The 15,486-nt window shown below is 47.8% G+C and overlaps 1 protein-coding gene across 1 annotated transcript in view; it reads left to right on the plus strand.

Annotated features, from left to right (window-relative positions):
* The window catches only part of LOC140374643 (uncharacterized), a 28,399-nt gene that overhangs the window by 422 nt on the left and 12,491 nt on the right, over positions 1–15,486 (plus strand). Inside the window, exons 2-5 of the mRNA XM_072461597.1 lie at positions 6,846–7,028; positions 7,440–8,422; positions 10,034–10,177; positions 12,475–12,552. Coding sequence (XP_072317698.1) covers positions 6,863–7,028; positions 7,440–8,422; positions 10,034–10,177; positions 12,475–12,552 — 1,371 coding nt within the window. The 5' untranslated portion in view covers positions 6,846–6,862. The remainder of the gene's footprint in view (positions 1–6,845; positions 7,029–7,439; positions 8,423–10,033; positions 10,178–12,474; positions 12,553–15,486) is intronic.

A 15,486-nucleotide genomic window follows, 5' to 3' on the forward strand; every position in this document is an offset into this window, starting at 1 on the left:
GGCACGAGGCACGGCGCTGGGGGCACAGCCATGGGGGGGGCACAGCCATGGGGGGGGGCATAGGGGGGCACGGCACTGGAGCTGTCAGCGTGGCCCAGGACGCTGCCGACGTGTCTCTGCGAAACGCCGCCTCCGCTGCCGCACTGACGCGCGGCCGGGACGCACGGCCTGAGCCAGAGGGGCGCGTGGGGCTCTGGGTGCTCCTGGTGATGACGAGCGAGAGGGTCCCGGGATAGAGTCCTAGTTTGTGCACTTTGCATGTTCTCCCTGTGTCTGTGTTCCGGGTACTTGGGTTTCCCCGCCCACTAAAGACACGTGGATGAATGTGTGTTTTCATGAATATGGACTGTCCTGCCATAAGACCTGGTTTAGTCCTGGTTTAGTCCCGGTTTAGTCCCGGTTTAGTCCCGGTTTAGTCCCGGTTTAGTCCCGGTTTAGTCCCGGTTTAGACCCGGTTTGCATCCGGTTTTATCTTCCTGAGTAGTCCAGGTCCTGCTTCTTGTCTGGATTTATTTCATATCCACTCCTCGTTCAGCTGGACGTTATTTGGCCCGCGTTGGGGTAATTATTATTTGATTTATTATTAAATACATTATTGGATAACAATCTGCCATTGGGGTTTTCCTAGATTCAACCAAAGCTTTTCATAAACTGTTGCTAAAACAACTGTGGATGTGGAATCAGGGGGCGTGGCCTTTTCTTAGATCAGAAGTTCTTTGTAAAATGGCCGTGGCTGGAGAGCCGCGGTTTCAGGGACCGCGGCACTTCCCTTATAGCCTCATGGCTAACCTTAACCTTAACCCTAACCTTAACCACCTTAACCTTAACCCTAACCCTAACCCGGCGCGGTCAAATAGCGCAGCAGTTTCAGGAGCCGCGGCGCGCGGCCGGCACAAAAATAACATGGCAGTTTCGGCAGCGCATCGCGGCTTTGCAGACACTCCCTTGTAAAATAGACTCTATGTTCATGACCCGTGGTGTCCCCAGGGGTCAGACTTGAGTCCTTTGTTGTTTATTCTCCATGATCTACATTTGGTCTCATAAACTCTACACCAGGCATGTCCAAACTAGGGCCCGGGGGCCAAATGCGGCCCTCAAACCAATTTTTTTATGGCCCTCCAGCTTCCTGCTATGTCGGCCCAACCAACAAAAAGTAGTACTTTTTAAATTGGGAAAATTCAGTCATATTGACGTTATACCAACCTAATATTAATGTTCTAAGTCTAATTAAAGGTGTGGAGGCTCATCGCAATTACGTCAAATGCAAAATTTCGAATGATTCACTTTGTCATTCAACAAATTGGACATTGTCAAGTTGTTTGTGGCCCTCTGCCCCGTTTAAGTTTCAAAATGCGGCCCTGGTGAAAAAGGTTTTGACACCCCTGCTCTACACCTTATATTATTTGCAGATGATACTAATACAACTAAACTAACATACTTTGTCGTGGGAATCATTTAGAAACAGAATGAGAAAATGTAATAACACTTAGTCACGTAAACGATAAAAAGACAAAGTTATGTAAATTATTTTCTATTCTTTCTTTTCTCCACATCCTCGCTTCTAGTGCTCGTTCAGACTCGTTCCTCAGCTCCTCCATGTTGTGCTTCTGACAAAGCGAATGATGATGTTCAGCTCTTTGCTCTTTCTCTGGGTCCATGTGCTGCATGTGGCACAGTCTGTGGGATCTTCCGTTATGTTCGAGTGGAGACAGATCATGACTTGAAATGGGAGTCGGTACATCTTCCTCTCCTGCAGCTTAAAGATCCTCCACTCTTGAATATTGTGTACTCCACATTTCTTCTACATCTCCAGCCAATTTCTTGCTGCCGTGACTTGCTGACTTTAAAAAATGACCTAATATGGTTCAGTAATCAAAGGGAGCAAACCTTAAGTTATCCTTCCTATTTAACCCGAGGGAGCAAAACTGGACAAACACTTGAGTTGCGCAGAAATATGCTGTGTATTATGGACCCACATTTTGCCTTGATTTTGTATAAACTGTGTTCCAAGATGGCGCCGCAGACGGCCGCCCTGGTGTTCTGGTGCACTTTGTTTTGCCTGTTTTTGTGCGTAAGCTGCAGCATCTGGACTCCCAGGGAACCTACACCAGGATCCTGTTTGTGGACTTCAGCTCTGCATCAACACCATCGTCCTGCTCTGCTCCAGGACAAGCTCTCCCAGCTCAACGTGCCTGACTCCACCTGCAGGGGGAGCGCGGACTCCACCTGCAGGGGGAGCGCTGACTCCACCCGCAGGTGGAGCCCTGACTCCACCCGCAGGTGGAGCGCGGACTCCACCTGCAGGGGGAGCACTGACTCCACCCGCAGGGGGAGCGCGGACTCCACCTGCAGGGGGAGCACTGACTCCACCCGCAGGGGGAGCGAACCGCTCAGAGCCTGGTGTGGTCCCGCTCTGTGCCTGGTTCGGTCCCTCTCTGAGCCTGGTTCGGTCCCTCTCTGTGCCTGGTTCGGTCCCTCTCTGAGCCTGGTTCGGTCCCTCTCTGAGCCTGGTTCGGTCCCTCTCTGAGCCTGGTTCGGTCCCTCTCTGAGCCTGGTTCGGTCCCTCTCTGAGCCTGGTTCGGTCCCTCTCTGAGCCTGGTTTAGACCAGGTCAGTTCCTGGTCCTTGAAGCATGTGCAGCAGTAGCATAAGCAGTGAACGAGCGTGTCGGTGAACGTGTTCATAGGTTTAGGCTGGCTGGATTTCACGGCACCCTCTGGTACATCTGACTTTCTCCCAAAGTCCTCCACAGAACTCTCCGGAATGGTCCTCATGAAGGCGTCAGCAGGTCTAGGCTGGAAATGTATCGGGCCACACTCTTCTGGAACATCTGACTTCTGCTCAGGATAACTTTTCAGACTGATCTCTGAGAATTTAGAATCATCCAGAGGAAAAGAGGTCGTCCCCGGACTCTCTGTGGGCTGAGGAGCTGTCTCTTCACATGTCCTACTCTGAGCAGCTCCTGCCCCGACCGCTAAGGCCACCTCGGAAGAACCCATGACAGAACACCTGCTGATTCACCTTTGAAAATGGGCATCACTTTTGAACCGTGACAATGCAGTGATTTGTTTAGTTCAGTTTACAGCGGGTTGTTGTTGTTGTTGTTGTGTTGATTTTAATTGCAGTTGGCAGCCAAATGATGTTGTTGTTGTTGTTTTATGGCGGTTGGCATCCGAGTGTTGCATTACCGCCAGACTTAGAGCTAAATGATAAGGTGCATTGTTGTTGTTGTTGTTGTTGTTGTTGTTGTTGTTGTTTTATGGCGGTTGGCATCCGAGTGTTGCATTACCGCCAGACTTTATTCCTCAGAATAAAGCCACCTACTGGAGTACGTCTTTAGTCGAGTTCTTCTTCTTTGGTGTTTTATGGAGCTCGTTCTTTGAAGTGGAATACAGTTTGCTCACTCCTAGAAAGGCCTCAGAACTCTGACGTCTCACAGTGACATATGATCACCATGGGAACGCGACGTGATGCTGGAATGTGATTTTTAAGAGAAAAACGAGTAGACTTTTTTTTAATCGCTAAAACAAATGTAAATGTGTTGTTAAAAGTGTGAGGGTGAAAATGCCTTTGCACAGCTTCATTTTCCAGTCACTGATGAGGCCTGAGCTCAACATAACCTCCAGTTCAGCTCTAAACCTGACCATATTCATGTTTTATTCATGTTTAATTCCTGGTTTATTCCTGGTTTATTCTTGGTTTATTCCTGGTTTATTCCTGGTTTATTCTTGGTTTATTCTTGGTTTATTCCTAGTTTATTCTTGGTTTATTCTTGGTTTATTCCTAGTTTATTCTTGGTTTATTCATGTTTAATTCCTGGTTTATTCCTGGTTTATTCTTGGTTTATTCCTGGTTTATTCTTGGTTTATTCTTGGTTTATTCCTGGTTTATTCTCGGTTTATTCCTGGTTTATTGTTGGTTTATTGTTGGTTTATTCCTTGTTTATTGTTGGTTTATTCCTGTTTCCCTTGAAAGGTTCTAAAGTTATATTTAGCCCTTGTGTAGTCCTGGTCAAGTCCTTCTTTGGTCCAGATTTGAATCCAGATTCTATTCCAGATTATCTCGAATCTAGATTTGGTTTAGTCCTGGTTTAGTCCTGGTTTAGTCCTGGTTTAGCCCTGGTTTAGTCCTGTTTTAGTCCTGGTTTAGCCCTGGTTTAGTCCTGTTTTAGTCCTGTTTAGCCCTGGTTTAGTCCTGGTTTTAGAAGCGGATTCAGTCATGTGATTCTATGTTGTCATCATGAGTTTCTCTTTCCTTTTTAGAGGCACCAGTTCATGTTTTACCAATAAACGACGACTGTAAATCTGCAGGCATTCAATATTAATTCATAAAACACTTATTTACATAAAAAGTAATTTCCTCAAGTCTAAACTCTAATCGATAGAACAGCCCTTCTTTATTTTTATTTAGTTTCCCTTAATTTTTTAGCTTTGATGCATCGTCTCTGAACAATCATCACAACAATAATAATAATACTGCAGTTCCACGTTGCACTGAATCGCGGTCGAAACGGGTTCGAGAGGCTCTTCTGCCTCGGGCGCGCTCTGAAAGTGAAGGGGCTAAAACCCGCCCCTGTGGTCCTTCAGATCATCGTGTCTGTAACGATTAGACCGTGCGGGACAGAATGCTCGAGGGTGAGTGGCACTGAGGCTCATTCATTTGGGCGTGTTACAAAAACATGTGTTCGAAAAGAAAGCCAAAATTGCACTAAACGGTCTCGATTCGGGATTCAAGGCTGCAGTTCTATAGATGACGTACTTATTGAGAACTAACCGTCTTAAACCTAGAATCCCCTATAAAATCTAGAAACATAAAAGGTCAAAATGAAATGGGTTTTATGCTCAACAAGTTGTATCGTTCAGTTCTATCTTGTGTTTTATTTTGAAATGTAAATTAAAAATGGCTTCAAAGGATTGATTTTATGAACATTATAAACAATATCGTTGACATTTATTAGACCAGCTTCTTCCTCGTGAAGCGGTGGGGCTTTCCATTTAAAGTGACGCTCAGAGGTTCAGTAATGACGCTTCGGTTTGAGCTTGAGTTCTTCGTTTTGACCTTCATTTCTAATGTCTTTTTAAGGGTCCGGGAGCGTGGGCGTCGTCCGTGTGTCGGGGGGAGCGTGAATCCTCGTCCTCCTGAGCATGTTGTCGTGTGATACTGAAACCAGTATCGGAACTAGATACTACTTTGAGCAAGAATCGAAGCGAAAACAAAATCATGAACGGCACAAAAGTCGGCCGTTCCTGAAGAAGGTGAAAAGGTCTATCGTCTAAAACCGACACGATTCCAAAGTCTGAACTCTGCTCCAAACCGCACCGAAGCATATCCATGAGGCCGTAACCCGACCGACCCGGTCAAAAAATAGCCGACTGAAAAAAAATCTTATTTTTTTCCCCCTCTTATATCTTGCCGACTCACCGACCGTCTTGACGTCTCGAGCCTTGACGTCTCGAGCCTTGACGTCATGACGTCTCGAGTCTAGACGTCTCGAGTCTAGACGTCTCGAGCCTTGACGTCTCGAGCCTTGACGTCTCGAGTCCTGACGTCATGACGTCTCGAGTCTAGACGTCTCGAGTCTAGACGTCTCGAGCCTTGACGTCTCGAGCCTTGACGTCTCGAGTCTTGATGTCATGACGTCTCGAGTCATGACGTCTCGAGCCTTGACGTCTCGAGCCTTGACGTCTCGAGCCTTGACGTTTCGAGCCTTGACGTCTCAAGTCATGACGTCTCGAGCCTTGACGTCTCGAGCCTTGACGTCTCGAGTCTTGACGTCTCGAGTCTTGATGTCATGACGTCTCGAGTCTTGATGTCATGACGTCTCGAGTCTTGACGTCTCGAGCCTTGACGTCTCGAGCCTTGACGTCTCGAGCCTTGACGTCTCGAGTCATGACGTCTCGAGCCTTGACGTCTCGAGCCTTGACGTCTCGAGCCTTGACGTCTCGAGCCTTGACGTCTCGAGCCTTGACGTCTCGAGTCATGACGTCTCGAGCCTTGACGTCTCGAGCCTTGACGTCTCGAGTCATGACGTCTCGAGCCTTGACGTCTCGAGCCTTGACGTCTCGAGCCTTGACGTCTCGAGTCTTGACGTCTCGAGTCTTGAAGTCATGACGTCTCGAGTCTTGACGTCTCGAGTCTTGACGTCTCGAGTCTTGATGTCATGACGTCTTGAGTCTTGATGTCATGACGTCTCGAGTCTTGACGTCTCGAGCCTTGACGTCTCGAGCCTTGACGTCTCGAGTCATGACGTCTCGAGCCTTGACGTCTCGAGCCTTGACGTCTCGAGCCTTGACGTCTCGAGCCTTGACGTCTCGAGTCATGACGTCTCGAGCCTTGACGTCTCGAGCCTTGACGTCTCGAGCCTTGACGTCTCGAGTCTTGACGTCTCGAGTCTTGAAGTCATGACGTCTCGAGTCTTGACGTCTCGAGTCTTGACGTCTCGAGTCTTGACCGTCTCGAGTCTTGACGTCTCGAGTCTTGACGTCTCGAGTCTTGACGTCTCGAGTCATGACGTCTCGAGTCCTGACCGTCTCGAGTTCTGACCGTCTCGAGTCCTGACCGTCTCGAGTCCTGACCGTCTCGAGTCCTGACCGTCTCGAGTTCTGACCGTCTCGAGTCCTGACCGTCTCGAGTCCTGACCGTCTCGAGTTCTGACCGTCTCGAGTCCTGACCGTCTCGAGTCCTGACCGTCTCGAGTCCTGACGTCTCGAGTCTTGACGTCTCCATTCAGAGTTTTTTATAATTGTTCATTTGCAAATAAAACGTGACTCGGATCCGTTTTCTTGTGACCTGATCCCGTTCCACTGCGTCAACTTGATGCCCGATGATTGCGTTTTTCCGCTTCAGAACCGTTGCCCACGGCGATGTCGTCTCGCCGGAGTTCGGAGCAGTGCCGGATCTGCGGCGGGGCCCTGCAGGGGAACCAGAGGCGCTGGCTGTTCTCGGGAAACAAGAGGAAGCAGAACCACACGCCGCCGGGGTCTGTGAGGGGCCGGAGCCGGAGCCAGTCCAACTGCAGCAGCCCCTGGGGTCAGTGGGCGGGGGCAGAGGGGGCGGGGCCATGGAGCTTCTCTCCGGTGTTTTCAGCCGCTTAATGTGAATGTTAAGAGCCGACCGAGTCAAACTATCAAAGCAACAATTTGTGAAAACATCAATTAGAAGTAATCCTATCAAAATAAAGTGTATTTACTAAAGTGCGTCCTCCGGCAGAGAAGACCATAAACTCGATCTGTAAATGTAGCCACCCAAAATAAGAGCGTATGCTGCAGGATCCTGATTTTAAACTCTGCCTCTTTCTGATCTTGAAGTGTCTCGTAACTCTCCTCAATACAATTTGATGCTTTGACTCGGAATGTCAGATTATTCACTCTTGACTAAACAAAAGTGGAACTCTTTCATTTCCTTTTATTCTAAGACATTAGTTTCTTCCTCTCTCCACAGGCAGCACGTCATCCCTGGGCTCCTCCGTTTCTCTTACCAAATCTCACTTGTCCTCAAACGCCTTGAAAAGCTTCGACCTGCTCTCCATCCTCACGCACATCCTGGGCTGCGCCGTCTCCCGCGGCAACGCCCACAGCGAGTTCATCTGCGGCAAGTGCGTGGCCGCCCTCGAGCGCGTCTTCAAGTACGACGCGGTGATCGCCCGCGTCCGCGTCCTCTCGACCGAGCGCCTCCAGAAGCTCGCGCTGGAACGCGACAAGATACGCCAATGGGTCCGCAGCAGCTACGTCGAGAGGAACCCGCGGGAGGGCCGAAGCCGGGGCAGCACGAGCGAAGAGGACGGCGAGTCGGAGAAAGACGGCTACAGGGAGATGCTCAGGGACAACATGGCGCTGTCCGAGTTCGAATGCTGGTCCGAAAGATGGGACATGTGTCCGTATTTCATCCGCAGCGGGAAACGATGTCGCAAAGGCAAAGGCTGCGAAGGTTGCGACGCGCTGAGGGTTTCCGATTCGGATTACGAGTCCGTTTGCGGCGTTCCCAGACACCTGCCGCTTCAGTCGTTTTCCCCGTTGGCGCTTTCGAGGGATAAATCGCAGAGCATGCCACTGGACTGGCAGAAGGACCCGTCGAACTCCTGTTCGAGCGCCTCGTCTTTGGCGGGTTCCACTCTCTCGTTGCCGTCGAGGACCGAGTCGATACAGTCGCTGGATTCCCTGGACGGTAAAGATTCGTTGGATTCGCCGCAGTACGTCGCCGTGGATATGCTGCTGAAGGAGATCGGTGCCATACGAGGGAAGCCTGTCAATTCTCCAGCCGGAAGTAGAATCCCCGTTTTGGACAGAAGAGGACACGGCGGAGAACAAAGGGGTCTGGTCGTCAGTCGAGTTCTGGATTTTGCAAACGGAGAGCAGCAGCAGCAGGAGGAGGAGGAAGATGTTCTGATGGAGCTCCGAGACGAGTTTGTCTCGCTTCACGGACAAGTGAGTCAAACGTTTTTTGTTTGTAGAATAAGGGCTAAAGATTGGTAGAAAGGGGCAATATACAGTATCTGTTCCAGTATCGGTGCTATCCATGTGTTTGTGTCATGTGACTTGTCTGTGGTCACATGATGCAGACGTCACATGTTATTTCCTCTCGCTGTCAGTCATAAAAAAGTGTTGATGGTTGATGAAGACAGAAGTTCTGGGCTTTGGTCCTTCTCTACAGCGGCGAGTCACTGACACTTAAGAGACACACTTTAGTGGACATTTTAATCTGCTCTTCCTCGTTAACACTGTACCAGACACGCCCTCTGCCCCGGAGCACGGACTTTGTGTCCAAGCCCAAAATTTAACACCTGGACAGTTGTATTAAAATAAATGCAGTTGTGTTTTGATAATCGTTATAGTTCTCTGGACAAGACGGACTCTAAAATAAGCACAAAGGGTGAGAGTTTATTCTGTTTTGACATTTCATCTATAAAACTCTTTCTTTGTAAATCTTCTCGGTCTGGAAGCCTTCAGTCACGTGTTTCAAGTTGTATTTGGCTGATAATGCATTTAAAAAGTGTCAAAGTACAACAGAAACGATTGCTTGACCAGTCGACTATTGAAATAATCAGCCCTAAACGAAACATACGTCTTCAATTTTAATTCAGAATATCGGTTATCGGCCTCAGCAGCAAGACGGCAAGACCATTTAATGCAAAACTGAGTGTGGCTAGCTTCTCTGAGTTAAAGAGTTTGTGCTTCTTTTACACGTCAGCTCTTGCTTCACTGTCCCCTCGAGCCGGTGCCTGTTTTGAATCCGTTTTGTTTGTTTATGGCTCAATCTCCTGCCGTCTGGAGATGACCCAACTCTGAGTCAATATTTACCTGATTTGAGCCTCCACACGCAAATATAAAACTGTTAAATGTCACAACAAAGTCCGACTGGGCTAAAGAAACTTGGCGTTGTCGGCAGGATTCCTTGGGCGATTTGCTGTTGGATTGATAGTTTGTGTGATTGAGTGGGTTCTATTTGATTAATTTTGTGGGTTTCTTCATGTGATGCACGGCAAGTTACGGAAGAATAATTGTGTTGTAGAAACTTGGATTGTAATAGTATTAGTACTTCATCTGAATAATCGTGACTATTTGACTATAAAAATGATCTTAATTGTATTTTGTAATCAGAATAATTTACTGGACTATACATGTTTTTAAACAAAGACTTTGGCATTATTAATCCAATATGTTAAAATAAAAATCTAATAAAAATAATAAACAATCTCTAATTTCAATAAATTAAACACTATCTGTTCATATTCTTCAGTCATTATATTTACACCTTTTATTTGGTTAAAACATTTAAAAATCTCAATGTTCAATAGAAATAATCGCTGACTCGTCGAGCAGTAATAAAATAATCATATGTTGCTGCTCTAGTGGAAATGTTATGTCTTTGTCTGGAATGTTGCACTTGTATTGCATAAAACTTGCTTTTATTTGAATACATATTTTTTAGCTCCAAAATAAGTTGGAAAAACATGAATTTGGCTCACGTTAAGAATGTAGTTTGTGAATGTTTGGGCGAGTCTTCCATTCGAGTCATGAGTGTTTCTCTGTCTTCAGAACGGCTTCGGGCGCCCCCATCAGGTCATGAAGCTGCTCCGAGCTCAGCTGGACCAGGCCCGGGCTCGGGTCAAGACCCTCGAAGACCAGGTCCGACACGGGACTGGACCTGAGGCGCTCAACGGCTCTGGCGACTGTGACGGCGTGAGTCCGGCACAGAACTACTGACATTACATCGTTACAACATCATTACACTCGTAAATATGTGAAGTTAAAACATAGATACATTTTTATACATGAAATGAGAAGTTTAGCGTTTACTCTAGAGCTAAAGATAATTGTTTGTAATAAAAGTCACCAAGAAATCCGTATCGATACGTGACACTTATTCTACTTTAAACGTCATCGATGTCGCGGTCTAAATCGATACATCGCTGTCATCGTTCTTTTTTAGAGAAAGTAAACATTTATGAATTGCAGTCGGGATATTAAGTGTTTTGATCTTTGTTGTATTTTCAAGATTTAATCGTTTTCTGGATTAAACTGACTCCAAACGTGAGCAAAAAGTCTGTTTATAACTAAGACGGAGGCATCACAAAGTCAAAATGTGCAAAAAGGATAAACCATTTCTGATTTTCAACAATAATCTCAAAGCTTTTATTTGGTTGATAATGTGTTTCAAAGGTCTCGGCGCACAAAATGAATGAATCTAGAATGGTCTGTGTGTTTCATAACCGTCAGGTGCATGGGGTGGTTTGAACCGAGTCAGTTATTACATTTATCGTCATGTTATCATATTATTGTCATATTATCGTCATATTGTCATCATATTATCATATTATTGTCATATTATTGTCATATTATCGTCATATTATCGTCATATTGTCATCATATTATCATATTATCATATTATTGTCATATTATTGTCATATTATTGTCATATTATCGTCATATTATCATATTATTGTCATTATCATATTATCATCATATCGTCATATTATCGTCATATTACTGTCATAGCACGAGTATGATTGGAGCGATACTGATGATAATGAATGTTGAGGTTTAATTATGAGACAAAAATGAACGTTCTGTTCAAATTAATCACAAAAGTAATGAAATATTCTTTTGTTTCGTTTATAAAGACAAAATGAAGCTGTTGCTGATTAATATGCACTGTCCTTAAATAAATAAAATAGATTAAATAGATTAAATAGATTAAATAGATTAAATAAATTAAATAAATTAAATAAATTAAAAAAAATAAATCAATTTGATTAAATAAAGATCAAATAAAAGTACATTAAATTACTTTAAATTAAATTACATTAAATACAATTGAATAAAAAATCACCCTTTTGTAACATTATTCACTATAAACGATAAACTCGATATGCACATTTTTCATATCTTCAAAACAACATTCAAACTCTGATCTAAATGTTTGTATTTCCCACTCGTGGCTGTTTGCGAGTCGGTTCATTCGAAGTGTTTCTTTGCGTACTCGTTGTAAAAGTCCGTCGACTCTACTGGAAGCTCCGTTTGATTGACAGCTCGGGCTGTAATGGTTTCGTGCTGCAGAACAGGTTTTAGGGCGAGTCGTGTACATTCTTCTGAACAGCTGTAAGGTGTGGACACAGAACACACACAGAACACGCACAAACACAAACACGCAGCTCTTTGTGATGCAGGTTCATGTGGCTCCGGGCGTGGCTCCGGGCGTGGCTCAACGGCTTAAAAAACTACCTCTCCTCTGGCACTGGGCCAAATGAGACCAATTTCAAACTGCTAAAAAAAATCAGACTGAAATGACCCTTTTGTGGTTAATTGTACTCGTTTGGCAGATATTCAAACCTCCACGAACACATTTAACGATACCGTATTTTCTGGAGTATAAGTCGCACTGGACAATAAGTCGCATTTTTGGGGGAAATTTATTTGATAAAATCCAGGACCAAAAACAGACATTTCATCTTGAAATGCAATTTAAGATAATTAACAGATTAGAGAACATGGTGAATAGGTGTACGTATGCTAACGCTAACACCTTCAGCTACATGACGTATGCTAACGTTAACACCTTCAGCTACATGACGCACAGACAGAACTGTGGTAAGTGTCTGGTATGTTAGCGTAACATATGAACAGTTATTCAGATAACTATAGCATAAAGAACATGCTAACAAGTTTACCAAAGCATCAGTTTTACCCCAAATCACTAAATCCATTGAATTCTTCTTCCTCTGTCACTTCTAAACAACTCCACAAACTCCAGAGGAAGAGGAAGTGCAGATTCTTCTTCTGCGTCACTTAGAGTCTAGAGCGCCCTCTTGTGGTTGTCAGTGTGAATAACGAATAATATCACATAAGTCGCTCTGGAGTATAAGCCGCACCCCGGCCAAAACTATGAAAAAAGGTGCGACTTATAGTCCGGAAAATACGGTAATCGAGTTATTGATCTTGGATTCTTGGATCTTGACCCTTTCCCTCCTGTTTTCCAGCTGCTCGGCGACTCTGGAGTTGTGCCGCCGCTTCAGTCCCTGGGCCTCTCCCTCCGCAGCAGAGAGCGCCTCCTGCAGGTGAAACACTGTCACTGCGCCTCACTCTAAACGGACTTAACGCAGGAATGTGTCTGTTGTTGTTGCTGTCGTCTAACGATGTGTCGCATGGACCGTTTGAGCAAATACAGCCTCGTAAATACTGGACAGAGCAAATGGGGACGTGACCGTTAAAAGTGTCAGTCTGACGATGGTTGTGAGAATAAACACTGAGACCAAAACGACAATAAAACCCTTCATTTTCATTCTGCAGAGTGAATCAAGGGCCGGGAATAACAGGCTCCCTCACGGTTCGATACGCAATACACGGCTCTCAAAAGGATAATATCACGATTGTGCGTTACATGCGATAGTCGATATATCGCTCATGATATTCTACGATATATCAATATTTTTATAATATAATAAGTTTTTCTTTGCTAAACCATAAACTCAATATGAAACGCACCCATTTTAATCATCAAAACAGTCAAAATGTCACATGTTTCCTTTTTTTAAACGAGCAACAAAATTGCAGCGCGGTCACAAAATAATGTGTGAGATTTAGTGTCACGTTATTTTGGAACACCCCTAGAGAACGCTCCTTAACCTCCTGGGCCTCTGTATGTGTGTTTGGGACCTCCAGGGCCTCTGTACCCCCGGGGCCTCTGTACCTCCTGGGTCTCTGTACCTCCAGGGCCCCTGTACCTCCTGGGCCTCTGTATGTGTGTTTGGGACCTCCAATGTCTCTGTACCTCCAGGCCCTCTGTACCTCCTGGGTCCCTGTACCTCCTGGGCCTCTGTATGTGTGTTTGGGACCTCCAAGGTCTCTGTACCTCCAGGCCCTCTGTACCTCCTGGGTCCCTGTACCTCCTGGGTCCCTGTACCTCCAGGGCCTCTGTACCTCCAGGGCCTCTGTACCTCCAGGGCCTCTGTACCTCCAGGGCCTCTGTACCTCCGGGGCCTCTGTACCTCCGGGGCCTCTGTACCTCCGGGGCCTCTGTACCTCCGGGGCCAGGGCCTCTGTACCTCCATGGCCAGGGCCTCTGTACCTCCATGGCCAGGGCCTCTGTACCTCCAGGGCCAGGGCCTCTGTACCTCCAGGGCCAGGGTCTCTGTACCTCCGGGGCCTCTGTGCCTCTGTACCTCCGGGCCCTCTGTACCTCCAGGCCCTCTGTACCTCCAGGCCCTCTGTACCTCCAGGCCCTCTGTACCTCCTGGGCCTCTGTACCTCCTGGGCCTCTGTACCTCCTGGGCCTCTGTACCTCCTGGGCCCCTGTACCTCCAGGGCCCCTGTACCTCCAGGGCCTCTGTACCTCCAGGGCCAGGGTCTCTGTACCTCCAGGGCCTCTGTACCTCCGGGGCCTCTGTACCTCCGGGGCCTCTGTACCTCCAGGGCCTCTGTACCTCAAGGGCCTCTGTACCTCAAGGGCCTCTGTACCTCCAGGCCCTCTGTACCTCCTGGGTCTCTGTACCTCCAGGGCCTCTGTACCTCCAGGGCCAGGGCCTCTGTACCTCTAGGGCCAGGGCCTCTGTACCTCTAGGGCCAGGGCCTCTGTACCTCCAGGGCCAGGGCCTCTGTACCTCCAGGGCCAGGGCCTCTGTACCTCCGGGGCCTCTGTACCTCCGGGCCCTCTGTACCTCCTGGGCCTCTGTACCTCCTGGGCCTCTGTACCTCCTGGGCCTCTGTACCTCCTGGGCCTCTGTACCTCCTGGGCCCCTGTACCTCCAGGGCCTCTGTACCTCCAGGGCCAGGGCCTCTGTACCTCCAGGGCCAGGGCCTCTGTACCTCCAGGGCCAGGGCCTCTGTACCTCCAGGGCAAGGGCCTCTGTACCTCCAGGGCCTCTGTACCTCCTGGGTCTCTGTACCTCCAGGGCCTCTGTACCTCCAGGGCCAGGGCCTCTGTACCTCCAGGGTCTCTGTACCTCCGGGGCCTCTGTACCTCCGGGGCCTCTGTACCTCCGGGCCCTCTGTACCTCCGGACCCTCTGTACCTCCTGGGCCTCTGTACCTCCTGGGCCTCTGTACCTCCTGGGCCCCTGTACCTCCAGGGCCCCTGTACCTCCAGGGCCCCTGTACCTCCAGGGCCCCTGTACCTCCAGGGTCTCTGTACCTCCAGGGCCAGGGTCTCTGTACCTCACTGATAGAACTAAATCTTTTACTCAGAGAGAGAAGAAAGAAAACGTTACAAGAAATAAGAACATTTAGACCATCTGGACAGCCCACACACTGGACAGCCCACACACTGGACAGCCCACACACTGGACAGCCCACACACTGGACAGCCCACACACTGGACAGCCCACCACTCTGAGCGCTCTGCCTGTCTCCTGCGTCCAACCTCCCTTTTAGTAAGGACCATCTTCCTCATCTCTGGTGACTTTAACCACGCTTCTCCCTCTTCTGTTCTACCAACATACACCCAGTATGTTACCTGCCCCACCAGAGAGAATAGAACATTGGACTTGTTTTTTGCCAACACCAAGGAGGCTTATTCCTCTTCCCCCCTCCCTCCCCTGGGCAGCTCGGACCACAACCTTGTACATCTGAGGCCTGTGTATGAACCCATCGTGCGCAGGCAGGCTGTGGTGTCCCGTGAGGTGAGGATGTGGTCTGCTGAGAGCGAGGAGGCTCTGAGGGACTGCTTCAGCACCACTGTCTGGACTGAGCTTTATGACCCACATGGGGAGGACATCAACACCATCACAGAGTGCATCACGGACTACATCAACTTCTGTTTTGAGAACATTGTTCCCTCCCGGACGGTGCGGTGTTTTCCAAACAACAAGCCATGGATTAACCGTGAACTGAAGGCTCTGCTGAAGGAGAAGAAGAGAGCCTTCAGGTCAGGGAACAAGGAGGAGCTGAGGACTGTGCAGAAGGAGCTGAGGAGGAAGATCAGGCAGGCTGAGGCCGGCTACAAGAGGAGGATGGAGGAGCAGCTGCAGCACAAGAACATTCAGGGAGTGTGGAGGA

This window comes from Eucyclogobius newberryi, unplaced genomic scaffold (genome assembly GCF_026437365.1).
Source record: "Eucyclogobius newberryi isolate DKJ021-1_F unplaced genomic scaffold, fEucNew1.0.hap1 SCAF_3, whole genome shotgun sequence".
In the NCBI taxonomy this organism is placed as follows: domain Eukaryota; kingdom Metazoa; phylum Chordata; class Actinopteri; order Gobiiformes; family Gobiidae; genus Eucyclogobius; species Eucyclogobius newberryi.